Consider the following 26,889-nt stretch of genomic DNA (forward strand, 5'->3'; position numbering starts at 1 on the left):
AGATTTATTATCTACCATCAAACATGAATCACTGATCTATAGTGAAGCGGTCGTGTGAACAGCACATTCCACTTAAAGTTAAACATCGCTGCGCGCGCGCAACTATCGGTGCTTAATCGATTTTGAGTGTTGCCATTTCGCAAGCAGAAATTACAACTGTGTAAGGCCCGATAACTATCTGTTATAATGCTTATTACAGCCGGATTCACCTACATTCTTCTGTATATAGAAACACAATCTTCCATCCACTTAAAGGAATCTATTGGCGTATACGTTTCCAGCTGTAATCAACATTTTATCAATAATGAGAGTAGAATTGGCAATATTACCTATCAGTGTAGTTAAGAGAAGCGCATAATGCAATTATGTTTTGTTCATTGCATTACTACATGGGTATCTCTGTCCTATTCGTGTTTCAACCGTGAATCAGTTGTGTTTGCATGGCTGTGTTTCGGTTTGAAGGGTGGGATATGGCTTGAATTTACTGGGTACAGAGGAATAACACCTGAGTCCTCACGAATGGCAACGCATGGGGGGTATCATGGGCGAAACAGTATACTCTGTTATGTCCATGGTACTGCTCATGTTTATAGGCGACGGTTACCACTTTTCATCAGGTGGACCGTCAGCTTGTTTGCCATTCTAAGTTGTATAAAAAAAATCTTATGTTAATTTACTGGACATTAGGAATAAATCATTTAAAATTGTGCTCCACTAAAAACTTCAATTGTGATAAACCAGTTTTTTTCGATTTAAAAAATAAACTACAATATTTGCAAGTAGTTACCACGCTTGGCTGGCGTGTTGGCAACGACAGGCTTTTGTTAATGTTTTAAGAGAGACACTGCTGTCAATCACTCGACCATTAAGTTACCTTAGTGGCGACTACGACTCCAAATAAATAAAATTAAGTCTACGAAAATGAACAATATGACCACAATTGTGTTATTTTTTTGGTAATAGTATTCAATTAAATAGACAGGATGTAATTAAAGGAATTGAATATTTATTACAATTAAATGTGTATAAGATTGTATTGTGCGCTTTTCCTTACACAAATAGACATCTTCATAAAAAAATTAACAGTAAGGTACATTACCTGAATAACTTATTACATACATTGACATGTCGTCATAGTGACATTTTGACATTTTTTGATACTAATAGTTTTATTAGTGATTTTTATTTGACAAAAGATACAATGTATCTTTCTAAATCATCTAAAAATAAAATAGCCACTTTAGTGGCTTATAATATTGACTACATGAACAGTTTACATGGTAAACTTAAACATAAAAATGCTGACATAACAGATAATTCTATTAATATTTGTGACATAAGTACTATGACTGCAGATTTAAACTGCTCACAAAGACAAAGGGAAAGCAATCAGAATTAATAATTGTTCATCAGAACATACAAAGTTTTCCCGGCAGCGAGTTAATTATACAATTATTTTTAGAAAAGTATAATATTGATATTGTCTGTTTCACAGAACATTGGCTTAAAGAAAGCAATATGATGTTCAATTTAAATAATTATAACGTTGTCAGCTGCTTCAATAGAAAGTCAGTTAACAGAGGCGGGTCTATGATAATTGCAAGAAATAATATTAAAGTAAAGGAACGTGCTGACATTGTTAGACTTTCTATTGAGTGTTGTATAGAATTATCTTGTATAGAACTAGAAAATTATATCCTTATATGTGTGTACAGGCCTCCTAATAGTGATTACAATGTTTTTGAAGGGGTGATGGAGGATATTTTAAAAAAAGTATTTAATAGTATTAAAAAAATTATTGTATGTGGAGATTTTAACGTTGATATTCTTTGTAACACACCCACATGTACAAAAATTATTAGTTTATTTCAGTCATTTGATTTATGTCATGTCTTTCATGAACCCACTCGTGTAACTGCCACGTCTGCTACTTGTCTTGACAATGTTTTTTGTAACTGCGAGTATACAGAAAAATTCATAATAAATAAACTTCCTTCAGATCACTGTGGTCAAGTTGTTAAGTTTAGCAGTCAAATCAATAAAGTCAACAATAATAAAAAATCAAAAAGACAAATAAACGTTTACAATATTAATAAATACAAAAGCGCGATTAAAAATAAATTGGATTTGCTGTTACAATCTAGTAATAATCCTGATTATCTTTACACCAAGCTAATTAATATTTTATCCGGAGAATATGAACAATTTTTCAAGAAAAAGAAGTTCATGTTAAATCTAAATTCACGGAATGGGCAACAGTAGGAATACTTAAAAGTAGAAATATTTTGTTTGATTTATACGATCAAAAAAAATATCGATTTGATGACAAATTCACCACTTATGTAAAAAATTATTCTAAAATTTTTAAAAAAGTTTGTATTATGGCTAAGTCTAATTATTTTAATAAACAAATTAAGCAGTCTTCTGACAAAATTAAAACCATCTGGAGCATTATAAATAAAGAAACTGGAAGATCTAAAATAGCCTGTAATCAATTTACATTAAATTATGATAATAAATTAATAACAACAACAAAAGATGTAGTTAATATTTTTGAAGATTTTTTTGCTAATATTCCGATTGATATTACATCTTCTCTGGACTCATCTCAATCTCGAGCAAAAAAATTACTAGAGACTAATATCGGTTGTTGTTCTTTAAGATTTAAATTTTCACATGTTAGCCCCTTTCATATCATAAAAATATTCAAACAGCTAAATTTAAAAAATACGGAAGACCTTTGGGGCATGTCTGTAAAAGTAGTTAGTTCTTTCATAGATATTGTTGCTCCATATCTAGCCACTATTTTTAATAAATGTATTGATAATGGCGTTTTTCCACATTTAATGAAATTTAGCAAATTAATCCCACTATTTAAATCAGGAGATAAATTTGAGCCAGGGAACTATAGACCTATATCTATTTTGCCAGTTCTAAGTAAGGTGTTTGAAAAGATAATGTTAAATCAAATGTTACATCACTTCAGGGTTAACGGACTGCTTCACAGTCAGCAATATGGTTTCACCGCCGGCAAGTCTACCACTGACGCAGGTGTTGCGCTAATGACACATATTTTCGAATCTTAGGAGAGGTCACAGGATGCACTCGGAGTTTTTTGTGACCTATCAAAGGCATTTGATTGTGTGGATCATAAAACGCTTTTGTACAAGCTCGAACATTATGGTATAAGAGATAATGATCTAAAATTAATGAGAACTTATTTAGAGGATAGGGTTCAAACTGTAGATATTGACGGTGTAAAATCTAAGGGAGCTAATATTAAGATGGGCGTTCCACAAGGGTCAATCTTAGGCCCCTTTCTCTTTTTAATCTACATAAATGACCTTCCCTTTATGGTAGAGAAAATTGCAGATATAGTGCTGTTTGCGGATGATACTTCGTTAGTGTTTAAAATTGGACGTCAAAGTAATCAATTAGACGATGTAAATTGTGCTATGTCTGCAATATTAAATTGGTTTACATGTAATAACCTATTATTAAATTCCAGCAAAACAAAGTGTATAAAATTTACACTTCCTAATGTAAGACTAATAAATACACAGTTATTGCTTAATGACGAAATAGTAAATTTTGTTAATGATACAGTTTTTTTAGGTATAACAGTGGACTCGAAATTACAATGGGGGCCCCATATTTCAAAATTGGCCAGTAGACTCAGTTCTGCTGCATATGCAATTAGAAGAATTAGGCAATTAACAGACGTGGCGACGGCTAAACTTGTATATTTTAGTTATTTCCATAGCATAATGTCTTATGGCATACTGCTGTGGGGTAAAGCAGCCGATATAAATACTATATTTGTTTTACAAAAGAGAGCCATACGTTCTATTTATGGTATGGGTTCAAGAGAGTCATTACGTCAGTGCTTTAAAGACTCAAATATCCTCACAGTTACTTCACAATACATTTATGAAAATATTATGTATACACGGAAGAACTTAGCGAGTTTTAAAAAACTCAAAGACTGTACAAGTAGAAACTTACGCAATATAAATAAGCTTATTTTACCTAAATGCCGTCTGCACAAAATCAGTAATTCATTCTATGGTAATTGCATAAGATTTTATAATAAACTGCCGGAATCTGCATTAAATCTGACAGAGAGGCAATTCAAATCTTATATTAAACAATTTTTATGTAAGAAAGCCTATTACAGGATAGACGAATTCATAGATGACAACATATCAAGTAAATAATTAGTTTATTAGCATACAACGTTATAATTTTTTTTTCTCATTGCTTTCTTGATTTAATTGATTAATTTTAGAAATATGAAAGCGTAGCGGTTTTTTGTATTAATTGCCGCATGCATTCTTATGTAAAATGTGAATACTATAACTATCAGATGGCAATTGTGAGTAGCTTTGACGTGGTCTAGTGTTTTGAGTAGTCATGCTCACTAAAATGTCCAGACTTGTGGCGGCGTGGTGGGCCGGGTCATTGGGCTCCCTAAAATATGGTCGAGCGCAGTGATGGCTGGCTCATCCGTCATACTCGTGAACGGGTGCTGCTTGTAGGGACTGGTCTGCTCTAATCACTATGACTGATTTCCTCTTATTAATTGTTTAACCAGTTGGTTATGTATTCAATTTTTTTTTTCTTTTTGAGTATTTAATTGAATTAGTGCTAATTGGTGGTTTGTATTCACACAATTAAACTTAAAAATGTAAAATAATAATAAAATTATTTAAAAGAGCATCACGCAAGTTTCTTGCTCGTTCTTCTTGTGATGAGACAGCTTTCCGAACGAGCGGTAAATTAAAAAAAATGTAATGACTTTTCAAAAGTGCTTCAATGTAAGTTTATTTGAATAAATGATTTCTATTCTATTCTATTCCTTACCAAATGTCATATTTGAATTTGTTAAGCCGATAAAAGGTAACAAATAAACAAACTCACTTTCACATTTATAATATCAGGAAAATATTATTTTAATACATTATAAGATGGTATGAATAGGTAATGAATATTGAGGTCTTTCGGACTCGTTCTTCTCTACCTGCAATGCCTGTAGTGTTGCGGGTGATCATGGGCGGAGGTAGTTACTTACCATCAGGTGAGCCGCATGCTCGTTTGGCTGTATTATAAAAAAAACCTATCTTGAAGGAAATATCGTGAAATTATCTTTCCAATTCACGTTATACATCTTTAAGAAAATGGCTTTAACTTTATTTACGTTAACGTATAGCTACTAAATCTACACAGTAACAAACAATATTAACCGGCAATAATCGTGAACAGAGGTGAACGGCGTCTTTTGATTTACAACTCGCGTAGTGACAGACAGACAGACAACCATTGTGTATGCCAACTACCGACATTGTAGGGAAATTTAACGCTGCCTCCGTAGGACATTGACCTTTTAATCTTTTACTAAACATATGTTAAGCGTACCCTTTGACACGAAGATGTTAGGAACAAAGTCGCAAGGTACATAACTTTACAACTCAGGCTATATCTATTTATATATTTATCTACATTTTTATACCATTGAGGTGTCTAATAAGTATACGGCCCACCTGATGGAAAGTGGTAACCGTCGCGTATAGACATGAGCAGTACCATGGACATAACAGAGTATACTGTTTCACCCATGATGCCCCCCATGCGTTGCCATTCCTGAGGACTCAGGTGTTACTACTCTGTACCCTGTAAATTCACTGCTACATCCCACCCTTCAAACCGAAACACAGCCATACAAACACAACTACTTCACGGTAGAAACACGAATGGGACAGAGGTGTCAAAGCAAACTACTTGTACAAAGTCTACCTCGTATATAGTTTGATAGTTAGAAAGTTAAATTTAAAGTTAGCTTGTTTTCCATTCATACTTATATAAAACAGGTAATTTGCAACTAAAAATTAACCTTCAGTTGTCTGACCAGTATTATGTTGTTTGTGGTTGCAATGACCTAATTGAATGACGCAAACAAAACGATGATTTTTGTTTACTGATCGTGCACATATATTGATTTGTTATGACAATTATTTTAACAATAAGAAATGATGTTATTTAATTAATTAGACATTTTCCTTACCATATTGTTTGAGTCGTTAATTGTTAACCGCTGTATATAGGCTTCTTATAAAGGGCTTTGCCAGTAGTTGCCACGCTTGGCAGGTGGGTTGGCAACTGCAAATAGATATTGGAGATGTTTTAATAGGGACGCTACTGCCCATCTCTCCACCCTAAGTTGTTCCTCATCATCCATCCTTCCCTTCCATTAATTTCTCTTAATCGCTTCTTACGACACCTACGGGAAAAAAGGTTTGGCCTATTCTATGCCAGGACCACACGGCCATCTTTATTTATTTATATACTATTGTACATTCACTCATAATATAGATATTAGGTGATAACAAAATGCACACAGACGGACTTATCCCTTAAAGGGACTTCTTTCAGTCAACATTGAGAACTCAAAAGGAGAAAGTGGAATAGAAAAGGATTTGTATATAAAGCATATATATATATATATATATATATATATATATATATATATATATATATATATATATATATATATATATATATATATATGTTGTAATTTGAGTGCTGTAAGTAATGCATATAAATTATCTATTTTATTTATTTATTCATTAGTACAAATATGTGTACATGGCGGACTTCATGCTAAAAGCATTCTCTCCCAGTCAACCATAGGGAAATGTCAGAATACTCGAATGTGGTACTAGTAATTATTGATATACATACATACTAAAATTACATATATAAACGAATAAATATATATGAATGACAAATATACTTACACATGTATGATATATACTATATTATACACGAATTTGGGAATAATATAAAGCACTTACTGCTCGGATAAAAATAAAAAGTGAGCGTGAACGCTTTTTTTGAAAGACGGTTTAGTCGGTAGTCTCTTAATCTATCTATCTACAGTGTCTACAAGACAGTAGTTTTTTTAAATTATCAAATTAAAATTGTACCTAGTGCTGTAACCAAACATCTTTATCTCCAATCAATAACTATTAATAACTATAGCGTAAAAAGTAATGCGTTACGCAAGTAGGTAATGCATTTCGTTACGTCAATTGACACGGGCCAAGCTGTCCTATTTCTGAGTCCGAGAATAACGCGGTCTGCTAACAGCCGCTGGAATAGGAAAATGGGTCAGCCGGCGGCCCTTTGAAACGATGCATAAGATATAGACCAAAACCCCACCGCCGCCAGACCTGTTTGTTTTATGAAAGTAAAATTTTTTCTACCTTTCCTATCTATAACTTGTTTGACCCGCGGGTTTACCCGTGTGAATTTATTTATTTTAATAACTCTATTGAGTAAAAGAAAATATCATCCAAAAGGCGGACTTAATGCTAGTAGCATTCTCTACCAGTCAACCTTTGGGATAAGCAGTGAATCGAAAAGTGAAAAGACACCTAATAATGCATATATATATATATATATATATATATATATATATATATATATATATATATATATATATATATATATATATATATATATATATATATATATATATATATGTATATATTTTTTATTATAGTCCCATTTTTAGAACCTTTACTATCGACTTCAATTGTCATAAATCCTGCTATTTTGATCTAAAATCAAAACTGCCGAACCGATTTTGATAAAATTTCTATGATATCAATTTGTAAGTACAACTTTTCAGTTAATAAAAGGATTTTCTAAATCGGTCTACAACTGACGGAGTTATGAGGTAAACAAATATTGAAAAAAAAATACAACCGAATTGAGAAGCTTCTTTTTGAAGTCGGTTAATAATATACAAACAAATATACATAAAATAATGTAGGGTCAGCGGCTCTAGAATTTACTCATACAATGACCGATAAAAGAGAATGCGCGCGCATCTTGAACGCATTCTTTTTTTATAGGTCATAAATCAAATAGTTTTGTACTTCTTGTAGTATTGTATTTATTTAAGGTCCATTAGGCGTCCCACTGTTGGGACTTTACTCCCTTAAGAGATGGATTATATCCTGCAATTTTTTTTTATGGATGACAATGGAATGGTAACCCCGCCTGCGGTATCGGTATACACCGGCGAGTCACCAGGGAAGAATGATAGGTGAGGATAAAGCAGGTCAGTTAGCCCAACGTGACGAAATCAACAAGATTTGTTCACGATGGTTTCAGGGGGTACTACGTGGAAATCGACCTAATAGAGTTCTTAGACCTAAGAGAGACCTTAAGAGTTTGACAGCCCTATTGCTAGCAATATGCCCATATTGCTAGCAATGGGGCTGTCGAACTCTATTGCTAACAATCCCTTTCCCCCCTTATCTTGCTGTTATGACGGTAATTTCTAAATCGGATTCACATAGAGCCTGTTTGTAATTATTTTTATATAATATATAGTATGAGTGCGCCCCCTGGTGTTAACATTTTTAGCTTTACAGATCGACGAGTTCCAATGTTTTGAATAATAACATTTAAAGAAAGAAATAATTTAATCAAAGAAGCATACGACTCACACAGTAGCAACAAAACAAGAACAAAATAAACAAAAACAAAACAATAGTGTACAAATAAAAAGCTTTTTTTTTTTGCTCAATTAAAGTCTAAATAAAAAAAAAAATAATAATATTGTGCCTAAGTTATGATAAATTATTTCCTGTAGTTATAACAAAAAAGCCAGCTAGATACGAGAGGGTACCTACCACTCTATACGTCACTAAATAAATACTCACTCACTAAGGCGGGAAGGGATCGTAAGTAATGCGGGCTACCAGTCCGATTGCTAGCAATATACTCTGTCAGGTCGACCTCCACGCGGTTCCCCCTGGAAACCATCGTGCTGAGTTCCAGGTCTATTCATCACGATGGGCTGACTGACCTGCTTTATCATTATTCACCTATCATCCCTTACTGGTGCCCTGCCAGCGTATACCGTTAGCGCAAGCGGGGTTACCATTCCATTAATCATGCATTAAAAAAAAAATAAAACTCACTAAATAAGTCTTGTTTTTTTCTTTTACAATTAAATTAATATTGCATAAAACCTCACAAAGAATTTAAATATCGAACAATATGTTTTTTTTTTTATTTGCCGAGACAGTCAAACGTAGTCAGACACTTGACTCATGCCGGCCATTGAACTGGTCATTCGCTTAGTCATCTGTACGTATTCGGTTTACTCATAATGAGTTAACTAACTCTATTAGTTAGTTGCAAGTGAGTGATTGTAAAATTCTTGTAAGTTAGTATGATGCTTATATGTAAAGGTTAACAAAAAGTTAACAAAAGAAAAAATACGTATGACTATCAGTCTACATTATATATATGTATATATATATTTTATACAACATAGCATGGCAAACAAGCTGACGGCCCACCTGATGGAAAGTGATAACAGTCGCCCATAGACATGAGCAGTACCATGGACATAACAGAGGGTACTGTTTTGCCCATGATACTCCCATGCGTTGCCATTCCTGAGGACTCAGGTGTTATTTCTCTGTAGCCAGTAATTTCACGCCATATCCCACCCTTCAAACCGAAACACAGCCATGCAAACTGCTTCACGGTTGAAACACGAATGGGACAGAGGTACCGAAGCAATCGACTTTTGTACAGAGTCTCCCTCTGGTAATATATATATATATATATATATATATATATATATATATATATATATATATATATAATATATATAATAAATATGTATATATATATATATATATATATATATATATATATATATACCAGTCTTCTCTGTTAAGTTTATTTAATTGTAACAATAAAATACCTTTTTAAACCTTGACGCAGTAGAATATTTTATTTACTGTAAAAGTGATAATACCTGAAACTGTAATTTTTTTTACAAAAAAAAATAATATAATGTTTAACTAAACAGCGTTTAACTAAAACATGTTTAACAAAACTCTGTTTAAATTAATAAAAAATTGTTTAGTTAGTGTAATAATGTTTGTTAATTAAAATAATAAATTCTATACATTATATTATAATGAAATTTATTACTTTACACACTTTTAACTGTTTGTTTGTAATGGATAAACTCAAAAAAATACTTAACCGATGTTAAAAATTCCATCGCCGATATAAAGCTACATTCTCTGCGAGCAACATAGGCTGTATATTATTTTAGAAAATTACATCTACTCGTGCGAAGCCGGGCCGGATCCCTAGTTTTTACTAACACTGAATTTCTTTTGTTTACACATAAACAGATGTTAGATACGATTTTGTCTAAACATGTATTGAACACCCGTTTATCGCGTGTTTAATTTATTTGTAGTAAAACAATTAGGTTCAATTACATAGCTGAATTGTTCCCTTTGATAGCGTTTTTAAATTTTGTTTAAATTTTCCATTAATTGATACATTTTTTTCAAAAAGCCCCTTCAATTGATATAAGTAACTATGGTCACGGTTGAATTAGCTAACTGTCATTAAACTGGCGTGTTGAACTAGGGTTTTACGATCACTATTAATCGATCGTAAAAAGGACATTACGGATCGACCATAAAGGGACAGGACGACCGCGCTGACCCCGTTGGCTATTTTTAAACGCATAAATAGGAATTAAGAGTTATCCATTGTTATTTTGAGATAAAGCCCTTAATCTATAAAGTAACCTACAACCTGCTGTCACTTATGGGCCGGAGCACCTAGATACCAGCTTGAACCTTTAGACTCGTTGCAACGACGAGCTATGAGAATTGTCGATGATCCCAGGCTCAAGTGGTATCGAACCCTTGAGTCTTAGGAGAGATTTTGCCTCACTCTGCGTGTTCTATCGCCTGTACAATGGATTCTGCTCAGAGGAATTGTTCAATATGATGCCCACAGCCACTTTCTACCATCGTACGGCTCGCCATCGACAGGGGGTTCATCCTCATGTCCTACAACCTCAATGGTCGCGTACTGCGCGGTTTCAGAGATGTTTCCTCCCACGAACACTCAGATTGTGGAATGAGCTCCCTGCGGAGGTTTTCCCAAGAGACTACAGCATGGGGTTCTTCAAAAGGGGGGTAAAGAGGTTTCTTCAGGGTTGGCAACGCACGCGTAATACCTCTGGTATTGCAAATGTTCATAGGCTACGGCTCAAGTGGGCCGTATGCTTGTTTGCCACCTCAGTGGTATAAAAAAAAACTTACAACAAACCTCTTTTAACTATGAGACTGTTTTTTCACTTTCCTTCAAATTTGGAAGATAACGCAAAGTAAAAGGACCGTGTGGTCCCGGCATAGAATAGGCCATCCCTTCCTTTCCCGTGGGAGTCGTAAGAGGCGACTAAGGGAGGGCGTGGGTTGGGCAGCAGCGTCCCTCTTAAAGCATCTCTAAAGCCTAACTGCGGTTGCCAATACGCCAGTCAAGCGTGGCAACTACTGGCAAAACCCCCCAAGGGGATGCTTATGTTCAGCAGTGGATAGTTAAACGCTAATATGGTGATGATGAAAAGGACCAAAGAAAAGCTGAAATAGCTTTATGAGGCATTTGACGTTTTTATGAATAAGAAGCAAGTTTGGGAAATTAGTCTTTTTTTTTTACAACACAGGGGGCAAACGAGCATGCGGCTCACCTGATGGTGATACCGCCGCCCATGATGACAACTGTTTTGCCGGCCTTTTAAAAAGGAATGCTCTTTTCTTGAAGGTTATGTTGTCGTATCGGTTCGGAAATTTGCTGGAAGTTGATTCCAAAGAGTGGTCTTTTGATTACAGTCAACTGTTATATACTTTCAAATAAAAAAAAAGAATTCCGAAAATCGGTTTACACCTGACGGAGTTATGGGGTCACAAACATAAAAAAATACAACCGAACCGAGAACCTCCCTCTTTTTAAAGTCGGTTTTTTTTAATGGATGATAACGGAATGGTAACCCCACCCGCGCTATCGGAATACACCGGCGGGGCACCAGTGAAGGAAGATAGGTGACGATGAAGTATGTCAGTTAGCCCATCGTGACGAATTCAACAAGAATTGTTCACGATGGTTTCCAGGGGGAACCACGTGGAGGGCGACCTAATAAGGCATATTGCTAGCAATGGGGCTGTCAAACTCCATTGCTAACAATCCCTTTCCCCCCTTTTAAAGTCGATTGAAAATAATTTTAGCCCTAATAAGATCTATTTTAAGAATCAGTAACGACGGAATAAGATATTAAGAAATAACGAAAAAAAAACCTGCAATTTCCGCCAGATGTCACCAATTGTTTACATACGCACCGCTATGGCGCCCACACGCGGCCGGTATTAGTTTGATCTTTATTAACTAGAGCTGCGCACGCGCATGTGAAACTGTTTTCATTACGTCATGAACTAGGGGAGTATACGTAACATTCTTTTTAAGTAAAATAGTGGATTTACATTGTGTTTATTTAATGAATTTTAAGTTTTAAAATACAAACGAATAGTAACAGAAATAAGTAGGTATATTTTGCTCCTTAAAAAAACAGCGACTTAAACCGTTTCTTTTATTGCGCTATCGATGTACGCTGTCGGGACACCAGTGAGTGATGATAGGTGAGGATGAAAAGACAGTTAGTCAATCGTGATGAATACACCTGGAATTCAGCAGGATGATTTCTAGGATAATTTCTTTAATATAAGCATATGCCATTGTATTTCACTGTAATGAATTGTGAAGAGAAAATAAATCTATTTATTATTATTATTAAAAGGGTTGTAAAACTAAGAAAGAAAAAATGAAATATTTTTGTTCAAATTAACCTAAATTTTAATTTAGGAAGGACCACGTGGAGGTCAACCTGTCAGGGTATATTGCTAGCAATAAGACTGGTAGTTTTTTTTATGGGTGATAATGAAATAGTAATCCCACCCGCGCTATCGGTATACGAGGTTTGTCCGGAAAGTACGTATAAAAGTTTTTTAAAAATTTTATTTTACAATTATTCAGGTAAATCAATTTTATCCCCTTCAAAGTACTCCCCCTGTGACATAATGCACTTGTGCCAACGCCGTTTCCACTGTGAGAAGGCTCCTTGAAAGTCCTCTGGTTGTAGGTTTCTCAGCTGCCCAGTATAGACTTTTTTTATCATTTATGTTACAAATGTGCCCCCGAAGTACCAATTTGGTTTTTGGGAACAAGAAGAAGTCACACTGGCCAAATCCGGCAAGGGGGTGTTCGGTCACCGTAATGGAATTTTTTCAAAAACTCACGGAACGATCTTGGCGCAAATTTTTTTCATTTGAAGTTCGTTTCTTAGAATTTCGTGGACCACGGTTTTGTTAATAAATATATAGCCACCTGTCTGACCGTTAAACGACGGTCCCCATTAACTCAAGTTCGAAGTTCATTATATACGTTTTCGTCGGAATGTGAAGTGGAAGGACGTCCTGAACGTGGGTCATCTTGAACGTAATTCAAATATTCAAAACGTTCTGAATGTTTGGACTTGTGGACGGTTGGTCGTCAAATCATCCCCATTAATGTTTGAGATTTCAAAAATTTCACATTTATTTTGCCGAGTTTCGAAAAAAATTGAAAATACGACGCGCTGCTCTTCCTTCAGTCTATGTCGACATTGGTTCTTTTGAGGCATCCTTTTAGATGGCGTGACAAACGATGTTGACCGCACGGCGGTCAGACCAGAACTGAAGCATTGTTAGGGACATAAAAGTCGTTTGCGCTTTGGGCTCCACAGTCCCATTCGTGTTCTCGCATTCCAGAACAGTTTATACGCACTTTCCGACAGAATGGTCGTATATCGGCGGGGCAATTGAAGGAGGATAGGTGAGGATGAAACAGGTCAGTTAGCCCATCGAGACGAATTCAACAAGAATTGTTCACGATGGTTTCGAGGGGGAACCACGTGGAGGTTGACCTGATAGGGCATATTGCTAGCAAAGGGGCTGTCAAACTCCATTGCTAACAATCCCTTCCCCCCAAGACTGGTAGTTCGCATTACTAACAATCCCTTCCCTCCCAGTATAGACGTTTATCGTTACAACGTGAGGCGAAAACTCATTTATTTGTCACTGGTCAATTAGTTAAAAATGTTTAAAGTTAACCCTATTTTGGGAGTAAGTGTTTCGAGCCACGGTTGTGTGGATGCGAGACAACGTTCAGTTAATAAATATATAGAAATAAATTAAGTTAAACAGTGTTATATGTACTGCTCAATTTGAAGTTCATTATACACGTAAGAATTATTCTTGGGATGTTATTTTAGTTATGTTATGATTCTACGTAATTCAAATATTCAAAACGTTATAGGATGTTTGGAGTTTGTACGGTGGTCGTAAATCATTTAATGTTTGTATTTCAAGGAATGTACATTTATTTTATAAGAATCGAAAAAAAAAATTGAAAATAAGCAGCCATAGCTTATCCTTCAGTCTATGTCGATTACATTGGTTCTTTTGCGGGCATCCTTTTATTTAGTGTAAAACGATGTTGACTTAGCAGAGGGAGACTTTGTACAAAAGTCGTTTACTTGGGCACCACAGTCCCATTCGTGTTTCAACCGTGAAGCAGTTGTATTTGCATGGCTGTGTGTATGTGTTAGCATTTCGGTTTGAATGCTGGGATATGGCAGTGAATTTAAAGGGTATAGAGGAATAACACCTGAGTCCTCAGGAATGACAACGCATGGAATATATCAAGTTCGAAACAGTATACTCTGTTATGTACATGGTACTGCTCATGTCTATAGGCGACGGTTACCACGTTCCGTCTGGCGGGCTGTCAGCTTTGCCATTCTTAAAAAAATTATGATAGATACATTGGTACTAACGTATTCATTGTTACAGGCATGCGCGCCTCGCTTCGTCTCTTTCGTGTCGCACAAACTGAATCAGCGTGATCCAGTTGGCACGTGCTTCATCGCCAAGACCTTGGATGCTGATCGCGTGGAGGAAATCTCGCCATGTCGGACGAGTAAGTATACAATTATGAATTACGTATTTTGTCTACTGTGAGTTGCACAAAGGTTCGCGTTTCAATGGCGTTTACATTTACTAGATAATTTTGAAAAGGAACCTGGGTTGAAATCAACTAGTGACATAATTAAATTTAACAACTTAAAGCTTTTGTACAATTTACGCTAGGCACTTTGACCTAGGGTGGGTAATATTATATATAGCAATATACCCAACCAGGTCGACCTCCTCGCGGTGCTCCCTGGAAACTCAATATGGAAACTGGATACTCAATATATAATATATCCAAATAAAACACACGATCGAAAGAAATATATACCCGACGAATCCATCGTGGTTAATTCTTGTGAAATTCATCGACGAAGGTATCACACAAAATGGCGCATCAAAATCAACACCATTAAAAGGTAGCATAAACCACAAGTCCACCCCTCCATCTAACTGTATGGTTAAATTCAAAAGGCTATAGCGAGCCGCAGCGAAAGCTCGAGGTCATTTCCTTCACTAATGGCTACGCAAAATTGCCATGACTTGCCGATCTGTAATTTTATATATAAGTTATATCTTTTTTAAACTTTTTAGTATTTTATTGTTTAGTTTATAATATTGTAAATCAGAATAAATATTTTCCATAATGTTTTACGCTGTTATTCTAAACTGGTTTAATAATACAATATTATTATACCTACTTGTACAACAACTAGTTCGCTACCCTAAGGTTGTCTTGAAAAGCTTGCTTTCAGCAATAAGACTGCCCTATTGTACTTATACAACTGTATCGTTGCATTTGATAATTGTCTTGCTTATTCCCTATATAGTATAATACAAATAAAATATACTCATTTATTCATTCAAAAATTATTTTTTGACAAGTTACATACTTTGTAATAAAAAATACAATGTTTCATAATTTCAACATGTTTCATCAAAAATCCGTGATAATCTGATACATTCGATTGAACGAATGCGCACGTTGAAATAAACCAAATTGATAATAGAATTAGTATAAATACTAATTCATTACGATGACATTTTTCTTTGAAAGGAAAGGCACAAGAACAAATCGATACAGCTAAAAAAAAACTGAAATTATTCTAATAATATAAACGACGATCTTATCTCATTTACATATTCGTACGTCTATTTTATTAATATATATTTAATTAAAATATTATATTATTCTATATAAAAATAAGTATTTTTAATTTTTTTTAAATGATCATCACAGATATAGAATATTTAGGTTATGTGCAACTATTTATATATTACACTTTGTCTAGGTCACCGAATCGTGGACGAAGGTGAGTTCTGTGTAATAAGGTTATATATATAATATTGATGTTATTTATATTAACGCACTGTATAAATTATATCACGAATTTTATATTCATATGCTTAGTAATATTTGACCAAAACTACCTTTAGATTATTTCACATTGTAGACAAAGTATTTTTTATAAAATACGTACTGAGTATATTTATTATTTCACAATGTTATATGTAGTTTATTTTCTTTATTATTTATCAATTTATTCGTATAATTGCATGATAGACCACAAATATGATTAGAAATGTGTAGGTGCACAGATGGAATAATATTTTTTATTTTAGCATTAGATAAAGGTAGACGAATTTTAAAAATATGTTCAAGTAAAATGTAAATATGTATTTATTATTAAAGTATATATAAACAGAAAGTTTAACATTGATTATTACACTAGACTGAGCCAAAGAAATTCTTTACAAAACATAATAAATATAAAAGAAAGATTTTTCTGTTTTTGCAACCCCATACAGACTAAAGCAGTGAGGAGTGTTTCCTAATTTCTAAGCTAAGAACAAGGTCTTTCAACATGGACTGATGCCGTCAAAAGTATTGATGTAATATTTTTAAAAGTATAAAAAAAAACTATAATTTTTTTTTTATTTTTCATATTGACTCGACAGACTGTAATGTGGTTGTAGGTTAACCATAAAGACAAACACACATATAAATATATACATAGATGTAAATTTTTAGAAAAGCACTTAGCATTTTATTTCTTTGACAAAATAATAAATAATTCATGTCTTCTGTATTTTGTTTTTAATTCTTTTTGTAGTTCTATAACTCCAATATATAAGATTAATTTATGACTATAAAATAATATTATATTCTTTTAATGTATAATCATTTAATAATTAAATGTTGTCTGAAATTGACTTTCTTACTACATTATTTAATAATATATACCTTTAATAAAATCTTACATTTTAATGTTTTTCAAGCTTAATCTAAAGCAATAATAAGTACAGCTTAGTTAATCATAATTCAAATATTAATAAAGTTTCAATAAATAAAAAATATATAACATGAATATCATTATACGATAATGGTATGGTATGCACTATATGCGATAACTCTAGAGCATGCTACTGTGCCAAATAGCATTGCCCTCAGTTTATTTTTTTTAACATATTTATAATATATAATTTTTTTTTTTGTTAATTTTCCAGCCAGTCACGGTCAACGTAAGTCAGGCGTATGCCAAGCAGGCTTCTCAGCTGGTGTTGCCAAGGTAATTATTTTTTTTACAATTAAAGAAAATAATTCTTAAACTATTTAGAGTGGCAAACAATCTGACGCCCAGCCTGAGGAAAATAGTTCTCCTCTGTCCATAGACATGAACGGCATCCCTCAAGTGTTGTTGATTTTGAAAGTTCAGGCGCAAATATCCCTATTATATACTGCATTGACTTTACACTTTAGGCAGAAAAACAATGGGCACATTATTTGTATTTCTGCCTGTGCGCATTATTTCATGATAAAATACTCGTAACCTAAGTAAGACGGCATATTTCATTATTTATTTAAAAATTAATGATTGGAAATGGAATTGTAACCTCCTACAGGACACGAGTTATTATATGAATTTATGCATTTTTTTTTACGATCAGATTTTTTTTTAAATATGTTTAAGGACATACTTCTCATGAAACATCATAAATTATGACATACATGACAATTCGTTTGGAGATTTCATCGTAAAATTATTTTTATTACAAAATCCAACATATTACTAAGACATTTAGTAGTTTTATATCGAACTACATAATACAAATCAAAAAACAGTGGAGAGTATCATGTAAAACGTGGTTTTACGGTCGTGGGAATAGCATTATTTTTGCCATGTTGAATTACCATCGTGATGGTGGAGGCGCGCGCGCACGTGATGCGACTGCGCGCGCAGTCCTCTCCTTATGAATTATTAAACCTTTTATTGTTCCCAATGCAAAAAAACAAACAAATATGGCGGACGATTCCTATTTCGAAAATAGTACGCTTTATTGGGAGGCATTTTATTGCTCTTTTATTATGCCTGCTCTGTATTTGGGAGACAATTGGACTTTTTTCCTTGCGCTGTGACAGTTTGATTCTGAATGATTATAGAAACATGCAAGTATGAATGTCATACATACGGAGACAATAAAAAAGTGCTGCTATTTGCATATGCTATTATTTTCCTTTTTTTTTTTAATAGTACAGTAAAAGCTTTTTATTCACGGGGTATACGTTCATTAAAAATGCTTCGAATAAAGAAACCGTAAATATAGAAAACCGAACCACTTATACAGCGGCGACAGCATTTGCCAACATATTTTAGGCGTAGTTGTTTAGGTTTGTTATAATTTTTTTTTAGTCCATTTGCCAACGCCTTTACAAAGGATAACGAATCCTTTTTATTAATATGTACAGATAAGATCCATGAATAAAGGGATATTTAGACGCGAATATAGGAATTGGGTCGCAATTTTTTACTTCGCGAATAGTGAACGCGAATTAAGGAAGCGTGAATAAGGAACTTTTACTGTACTTTAAATAAATAAATCAAATTGAATTTAAAAGCAAATCCATGCGTGTCTACATTGATTGATTATAAGTAATAACACACATATAAAAGATATTTTGCCTAGAATAATTTATTGGTTACACGCATACTAATGATAGCGGAATTAAAAAAAATCGAATCAAACAAAGTCTTATAAACATTTTTTTTCTACGAAACGAATATAGTTATCCATTTATCCTCTCGTGTCATGCCCCCTTACGGTAAATAATTTATTTCTAACCCTTAATTAACCGATTTAAATTCTAACCGCACCTACTCGGGGTCTGTCCGACCCTCGCACTATTTATTACCGTTATCTCCTACTGGAACAATAAAGATGACACTGCATTATCGTGGGCATATATCATTGAATGCGAACTTTATCATTATTAAGTATTTATAAGTTACTATTATTACTTCCTTAGTAATATTTTATATGTGTAAGTTGTTTGTTTGTTACTTCCTGTCTTGACGTTCTGATAACTCAAGCAATCGTCACGAATATTAGCGTATGTTTACTATCAATTTGGGATGGAATAGGACACAAGCTGTTTTTATCTCAGTCAAGGAATGATTTATTCATAGATCGGTTATGCATGTGAATTTAATAAATTTAAATTAAATAAAATATAGCAAATTTAATCGAGCAAACAAAAACTTTTTTTTTTTAAATTAAGTTTATTCCTGGCAATTTGACTGACTGAAAAACTGTCTTTTTATTACAACTTGCAAATTTAAAAAAAAAAACTTAACCCTTCTTTGCATGATTTTTTTATTGGTTAAATAAATCAAGGTGATATAATTCATGTTCAAAATTAAGAGAAAAATTATTAAAAAAAAAATTTTACAAATTAAATTTGACGGCTATGTTTCTTTTCTGCAACGGACATTAAAAAGGTATCCAGACACGATCAACTTAAAGTGAACTTGTTCATTTATATAATTTCTGGGCATTCAATGCTATGATGGAAATTTCTACCATTATGCAAAGAAGGGTTAAGAGAACAAATATGTTGTACTTATAAAAATAAGACACTGGGGCCATTGCCCTTTTCTTAAAATGCCATTAACGCATTTGATTATAGTATTACGACTAATATCAAATATACTCATATTATTCATAGAAAAATAAAGTTGTAAACATAACGTGATTAAAGTAGTAAAATATTTTATAAAAATAAAAAGTATTTCAACTAATATTATATAGACAATATAAAAAAAAATATTCCATTATGAAATTACAATACAAACAATGAATTATATATAATTAATTTATATTAATGCTATTATTATATGTAAAAGACAAATTCTGTAAAATACCAAAAATGTCTTATTTTCTAAGTACCTATGTGACAAAAATGGGCCACCTTAAATTTTTTTAAGTTTAATCATTCTGACAGCATTGTCGATGAAACATTCAAAGATTTTAATACATAAAATAATTACAAAGCATATATTTTATTATGCGAATACTTTATTTCGTTTCTTAATAAAATATCACTTAATAATAAAATCACGTATTGTTCTCGTGTTACAGTAGATCACAACGGAGATTTATAAAATGTTTGTGGTTTTATTTCTTTCGGCGAAAGCGATGATATCTCGTCGGTTGCCTTGGGCAGAAGTTGTTGTTCGATCGTAATCTCTGGATCTCTGTTAGCATTCTCATACAGGAAGTGTATTGCACGTGTATTTTATTTGTTTATTTTATTTTTATTGTCGATAGAAACAATTTTACACAATCGTCAAGGCAAATGCAATAGTATAAAGTGGTTTTAAAAATATTAAATTCTTTTTTTTTTTACTGTTACACATGCGGCCAGTGTGTGACCTCACGATAGGTGTCTTTTGCCTTCCCGCCAAAAGAATATGGCCATGTTGTGTGAAAAAAAATTAGTAGAAATAGGCACTTTAATGTTTTGTTTTGCTGTACTTTGAAGATGTTGTAATTGCTGTAATTTTAATTATTAGTTTTAATTATTTATTGATTTGCAAGACTATTTTGTGTTTGTATTTATTATTGACGAATTAATTTGATACAACATAAAGAGTAGGTGTAACAAAAAGACGTTGTTGACTGATTAAAGGACAATTTCATAGATTGACTTTCGTGAATTAATTTTACATGAACTACCTATTTGTAGACTATTTTTACATTAATCATAATTTTGTGCTTCAATATAGATATATTGTAGTAGTTTATTCCTTTATTTTATTCATTTATGTCTATCATAAAATAACAACATAATAAAACTTACAGCTACATTCAAAACAATCTTTGTGAGAGACTGGTATCGGTACTAGGATAACCCCTTTACACATTACCAGGCTGCCAACTCAAGGACATCTATTTACTTGATTTGTTAAGGTAGATTTCCTGAAATGAAATAGTAGAATTTAGTAGTAATAGTATAGTAGTAATATTAACATTTGATACTTTGAACTTGAATGTTTTTTACTGTGATAATTTCTGTGAACTCTATTGATCGGTTTCTCATCAAATATGCCAATAAAATCGCTTGTTGGCACTTTAATAAATTTGTCACAAACGTCGAACGATTGGCGCAATGGACGGAGGCGCGAAGCAGACGCGATTCATTCCTATTCAACGCCCGTGTTGAATACTAATTTAATAGTATACAGCTTCGACATGCCCCGATACAAGATGACATTAAACGTAGGTAAATTTCAACGTATTCCAGTGTTATTCATAGCACGTACTGTGACCTAAATGTTATTGTAATTGTGTATTGTGTTACAACTTTAATTACAAGTTTGTTTCGATAAGTTTCGTGTCTGTACCTACTTTCCTTTTTACTTAATAATAAACTTTACAGGAAAACCAACAAATAAATGTATAATAACATTTATTTGTTGGTTTTCCTGTTAAACATTAAACCTGTCTTGGGGATTTTAATTTGAATATTGCGCCATATTTCAACTATTTTTTGAATTTCCTTTACTTAGAATTTTTTTAAGTAGACACTTTACACGCTCAGAACGAGTGAAAAAAAAAATGTCCCGCTACAATGTAGTGACTACATCGACAAATAATTAAAAAAGGATGAGGTAATTAAAACCATAGACGTAGTAGAGTAAGTATTAATTTGAAGAAAAAATATTTTGCGTTTGGGTAAAAATCAAAATATCTGGCAACCCCGTGCAAAAATGTATGTACATGTCTAAATAATGCTAATTAGCATCACCTAGAATTCGTTTTTAGTGCGATTGTTATTATAATATTGTATATAAGACATGATAATTATAAATGTAACAAATTGATGTCATAGATGGTGGTCTTTGGCTAATATAGCCATTTGAATACACTATTTGTACTGTCCAAACACGTCACGTCACTGTTTTTAGAGCAGTGAATTGTCCCCCGTAGGGTATAAAACAAAATTCTTTGACGTTACAACATTGTTTTACAAACATGGCTTCGGAACGCGAGCGTAAGCGGTAGCCATTTGCAGACAATAGCTGTTGGCGGGAAAACGCCCGTGCACCTTCGCTTAACATGGCGACGAACGGGGATTTGTCTCCGATATACGCTATTTTAAGCCGATTGCTTTTTCATTCCCGCCATTATTCAGCTTACAGCCGCCGACAGGGACTGCTATTTCTATTTCTGGAATCATCGTTTTATATGGTTTTTGATATTTCTCAGATCAAAGGCGAAATTCGTTTATTTCCAAGGAAAGTGGTGTAAGTTCTTGTTGTTTTATCGAATCCTCAACAAAAGTAGGTTTATGTTAACATATTTCTTCTTTCGACCAATTAATCATTACCTGTATTATTATTGTACCTTCGGCTCTGTAAGCATTTGCTATTAAAATTTTCCACTCTTTGACTGCTGTTTCTTATCATTCTTTGGATAATAGATAACCTAATTTCAGAATTACTATCACTAAGAATGTGCCTATTATGAAATCTTACATAATTACCTTACTACTTAAGCACAATATATCTGCTAGAGATAGCGTTTATGATAAAATATGTTTGTTGTATGCACCTGCAACATATTTGACTTTGTTTAAATGAGTGTCTTTGTGCCCATTTTATGCGGGTTTTATGTTAATACAATATTTATTAGGAGATTTATTATTGAATAGGTGTTTTGCAAGTTTGTAAACTGTAGTTTCATGGAACCGCTTCGGACCAATACTCCGCAGGTTAACGAGTTAGGTCGTTATTAATAATATCCTCAGAATTCGCCATTAAAATTAATTCTCGCCACACCTCGTACATATTCATTGAATCTCGCACAATGTTTCAATTGAATGGTGCGACGCGGGCACTGCGCAGGCGCAGGTGTACGCAAAACGTATTGGATTTTAAATGCTTCCAATATTTATGCGATGCACCATTGAATATTCAATTATTCACGTCTAGTTGCATTTATTGCTTTCTCTTTATTGCGCTTATTTCTATGAGTCCTTTGTCCGCCATTTTGAATAGATAATATATTTTTTGTTTTTCAATTCAAAGCCAGCGGTAGAAATTTTACTATCTACTGTAACTGGAATATAATAATACCTACGCAGATCTTGAAATTTCAAATGAAACACATAGTAAGAAATCTTAGATTATATAGATAGTGTCTCCATACAAATGCTTCGAGAAAATCGGGTCAACTTTTTAATACAATTTTGCGTGATAAATATTTTTTATAATTATGAGTGCTTCCTTTATAATTTCTATATTTAGTTTGTTAGCACATTAACTAATAATAAAATGTTTCGGTCATGCGGCCAAAATCGCAGGCAATAGCTATAATTAATATAAGCGAAAGTTTGTAATGATGGATGGAAGAATGTACGAGTATGTTTGTTGCGCTTTCATACAAAAACTATTGAATGAAATATAGTACATGAGTAAGTTATATCCTACCTTAGCAGATAGAATACTTTAGTTACTGGCCATTTGACATAGGCCAAACGCGAGATACAGGAACTCATTTATAACATGCTTATTTTTTTATACCACGAAGGTGGCAAATAATATACTTGTTTGCCACCTTCGTGGTATAAAAAAATCAGATAGTAAACGGTCACTGTAGCCTATAGACGCCTGCTATACTAGGGGTGTCACGTGCACGTTGCAGACTTTGAAGGAACCTTAATATTCCCTTTTTAAATACAATTTAAAGAACCCCGTTCCACCGGCAATCTTGTGACAGCAGTTAGACATGATCAACGTTCCCATAAACTATGGTTTTGACATTGTGCCCCTACGTAACATGCCCGAAAGCCGTGAGCGCTGCCCATGGGCACCGCATGTTGTTCTCTATATGGCGTGACGTGAGCCGTATTCGCATATTTATTCATTGGGCTGCAACGGCGGCGCGCGCGCATCCTGATTCTATGTTGACTCAATATTTATTGTGGTTAGCGATTTGCATTGAGGAATTGAACGGAATGATTTTGTGAAAATTTTCTTTAACCCTTTTTAGTGAATAAATATCATCATTAATATAAATCGTCATCATCAGAATCATCTCAGACATTACCTGTCCACTGCTAAATATAGGCCTCTCTCGTAGACTGGCAGAAGGAACGGTCCTGAGCCACCTACGTTCACTGACTCTCTGTAATGCATTTGAGTTCGTCACATCGTTCACTTCACGCAGTCTATTGGGAAGGCCTATGTCCAGCAGTGGACGGATAATGGCTAATGTCATGATAATGCTGATATTCTATGTTTAACACTTTAGTTCGCTGAAATGATTGAATGGAAATCAAACTAACAAATGCAACAAAAACATAATATATACTTATACGTCAAACGGGTGCTGTACATCGGTAAACTGTATTTCAACTTTTATTCCCAGGTTTTGTTCGTTGTACCCACACTTAAATCACCGAGTGCTTGTGTGGCATGTCCACACGTGAGCATTAGTTTGTATGTCTGTTTTTTGCTGCTTCTTATCTACTTGGTAGTTGTACCAAATTATGAGAATCGGCGATTGTGTGTGCATGGCTGTGTTTCGGTTTGAAGGGTGCGATATGACATGAATTTACAGGGTACAGAGGAATAACATCTGAGTCCTCAGGAATGGCAACGCATGGGGGGTATCATGGGCGAAACAGTATACTCTGTTACGTCCATGGTACCGCTCATGTCTATAGGCGACGGTTACCACTTTCCATCAGGTGGGTCGTCAGCTTGTTTGCCATTCTAAGTTGTATAAAAAAAAACTTAAATTAGCCCATATTAAGAATATACCCAATATATTGTAGTACATAATTATAATTATTTAGAATGTTCTCGATAATGTTATATGTATGTATATTAGAAAGTTCCCGCTGGTATCCTATAACTTATATCCAATCCCTGTATCTCAAGGATTACACGATTCTGTCAAAGTCACAAATTATTACATAAACGAAGTGGAAGCTGGATATACCTTTGTTTATATATTCCCATGTTATTTTAAGTGTAATTTTAAGAGTTAATTCCATTCAACAACCTTATTTTTACATTTTTTCTTTCTTTTAAATTATATTTTATTTTTTATTTATTTATATTTACCAACTAAGGGAGCTTGTAAGTTTCAAAATTCCTTCCCTATGCTTTCTATTTTAATATATTCTAACGAAGTTGTGTATATTTATCATGTCTCCAACTGATTATTAAATTTCGCATCAATTTTCTACATAAGTACTTACTAATTTCTATAAAATAGTAATCATAGTTTTAATAACAAAATGACGTGATGATTTGACAAATTCAATGGATAGATCGGTATGTTCAAACATGTTTTTTTATGTCTCAACAGCATCGACAGGTATAATTGTAGATCCTCTTAAGTTCGTCAGCACTCAGGAAGTGTGATAAAAGGACTTCACACACTTATAAACCCGTATTATTATCAGTCCCATTGCAATTAGGCCGAGCTCTTGCATTACCATAAGTGGGCCCATAAAAATGGAGCAGCCCTCTACATTGAACCATCGTAAAACATTCGATACGATGTGCTTATGGTATCGACAAGTATTTTATTGAAATACTAGCGATTTGTTTTATAAGAGATGAGAATTAACGTATTAACGTAATCGTTTAGGTATTTTTGTGGTACTGGTTATTTGTTTAGTTCCGCTAAATTATTTTGTTTAATTCCGCTACCATTAGTATGTGTGTGACTGCCAACATTCAAAGTTTGACCACCACTATTACTATCGGAAGTTCTACAACCTTATTCTTTATTGTACACAAAAAGGTATTGTATTAAAATAAATAATCATAGTAGTGCACAAGGACGAGTTTATCTTTAAAAGAGATTTCTTCCAGCAAACCTAATAAGAGATAAACTGACAGTTTATTAGTAGTTACAGGCATACATGTGTACCAATCGCCTTAAATGTTATAGTTAAAAATAAATAAATAAAAATAAAATACAATATATATCAGTAAATATGTATAATAAGTACGCGCATAATGACCTTCCATATGAGCTATCAATCTCCGACAGACATTTAGTTCATGCACGTTTTCAACCTCTAATAAGTTTCGAGGTTCCCAACCTCTAAACTTATTTTGTCTACTGCCCACTTTGAGAATAAATTATTTTTAGCCCCCCCTCCCCCTATTTTTTCACCTACTTAAAAACCCCTATTACTTCAAATTACAAATCACCCCCCAAGCCTCTACACAACACCCCCATTTTTTTTTGAGTCTCTTACCCTTGAGGCCTGCAGCGTCCACAAGGAGGCGTTATCGCCCACTTTGGAAAAGGTTGCTCTAAACGAGGAATCTTCAAGCAAATCCATTCAAGGTTTGTTGAAAGAGTCTTAACTCTTACGGCTAGGAGAGGCCGGTCATTAATCTGAATTGCATTTGGCGCCTTTTTACATCACTTATTTTTTTTTTACTGTAATCTTTATATTTGTCTCTGATGCAAAATTGTATACAGAGAAATAATGTGGAACTATATTAAATGGCATTTTGTTATTATTGTAAAAATTTAACACATAAATTACGTCTTTTACAGGATGGCACGCGGTTGTTTATGGGTGCACCTGGAAGCTTCTACTGGCAAGGTAAATATGATATATTATTTCCAATTTTTTTTTATATTTTTGTAGGCGGTGGTATATTCATATTTGGTGACT

At 33.6% G+C, this 26,889-nt stretch overlaps 1 protein-coding gene and 1 long non-coding RNA gene across 5 annotated transcripts in view; one reads left to right on the top strand and one right to left on the bottom strand.

Moving 5' to 3' along the window:
* The window catches only part of LOC113517599 (integrin alpha-PS2-like), a 176,776-nt gene that overhangs the window by 128,518 nt on the left and 21,369 nt on the right, over positions 1-26,889 (top strand). For 2 of the 4 annotated variants that reach the window (XM_052901488.1, XM_052901490.1), the window contains exons 4-7: positions 14,781-14,907; positions 16,190-16,210; positions 17,406-17,467; positions 26,769-26,817. In XM_052901488.1, the coding sequence (XP_052757448.1) occupies positions 14,781-14,907; positions 16,190-16,210; positions 17,406-17,467; positions 26,769-26,817 (259 nt within the window). The remainder of the gene's footprint in view (positions 1-14,780; positions 14,908-16,189; positions 16,211-17,405; positions 17,468-26,768; positions 26,818-26,889) is intronic. The other 2 variants (XM_052901489.1, XM_052901491.1) reach the window with 1 other exon arrangement.
* On the bottom strand, positions 20,067-21,567 carry LOC116413400 (uncharacterized). Its single transcript, XR_004224085.2, has 3 exons — positions 21,238-21,567; positions 21,037-21,155; positions 20,067-20,730 (listed from the first exon to the last, which is right to left on the bottom strand). It is a non-coding gene; the product is annotated as an uncharacterized LOC116413400 (long non-coding RNA).

Source organism: Galleria mellonella, unplaced genomic scaffold, assembly GCF_026898425.1.
Source record: "Galleria mellonella isolate WM207_F2 unplaced genomic scaffold, CSIRO_AGI_GalMel_v1 utg78, whole genome shotgun sequence".
In the NCBI taxonomy this organism is placed as follows: domain Eukaryota; kingdom Metazoa; phylum Arthropoda; class Insecta; order Lepidoptera; family Pyralidae; genus Galleria; species Galleria mellonella.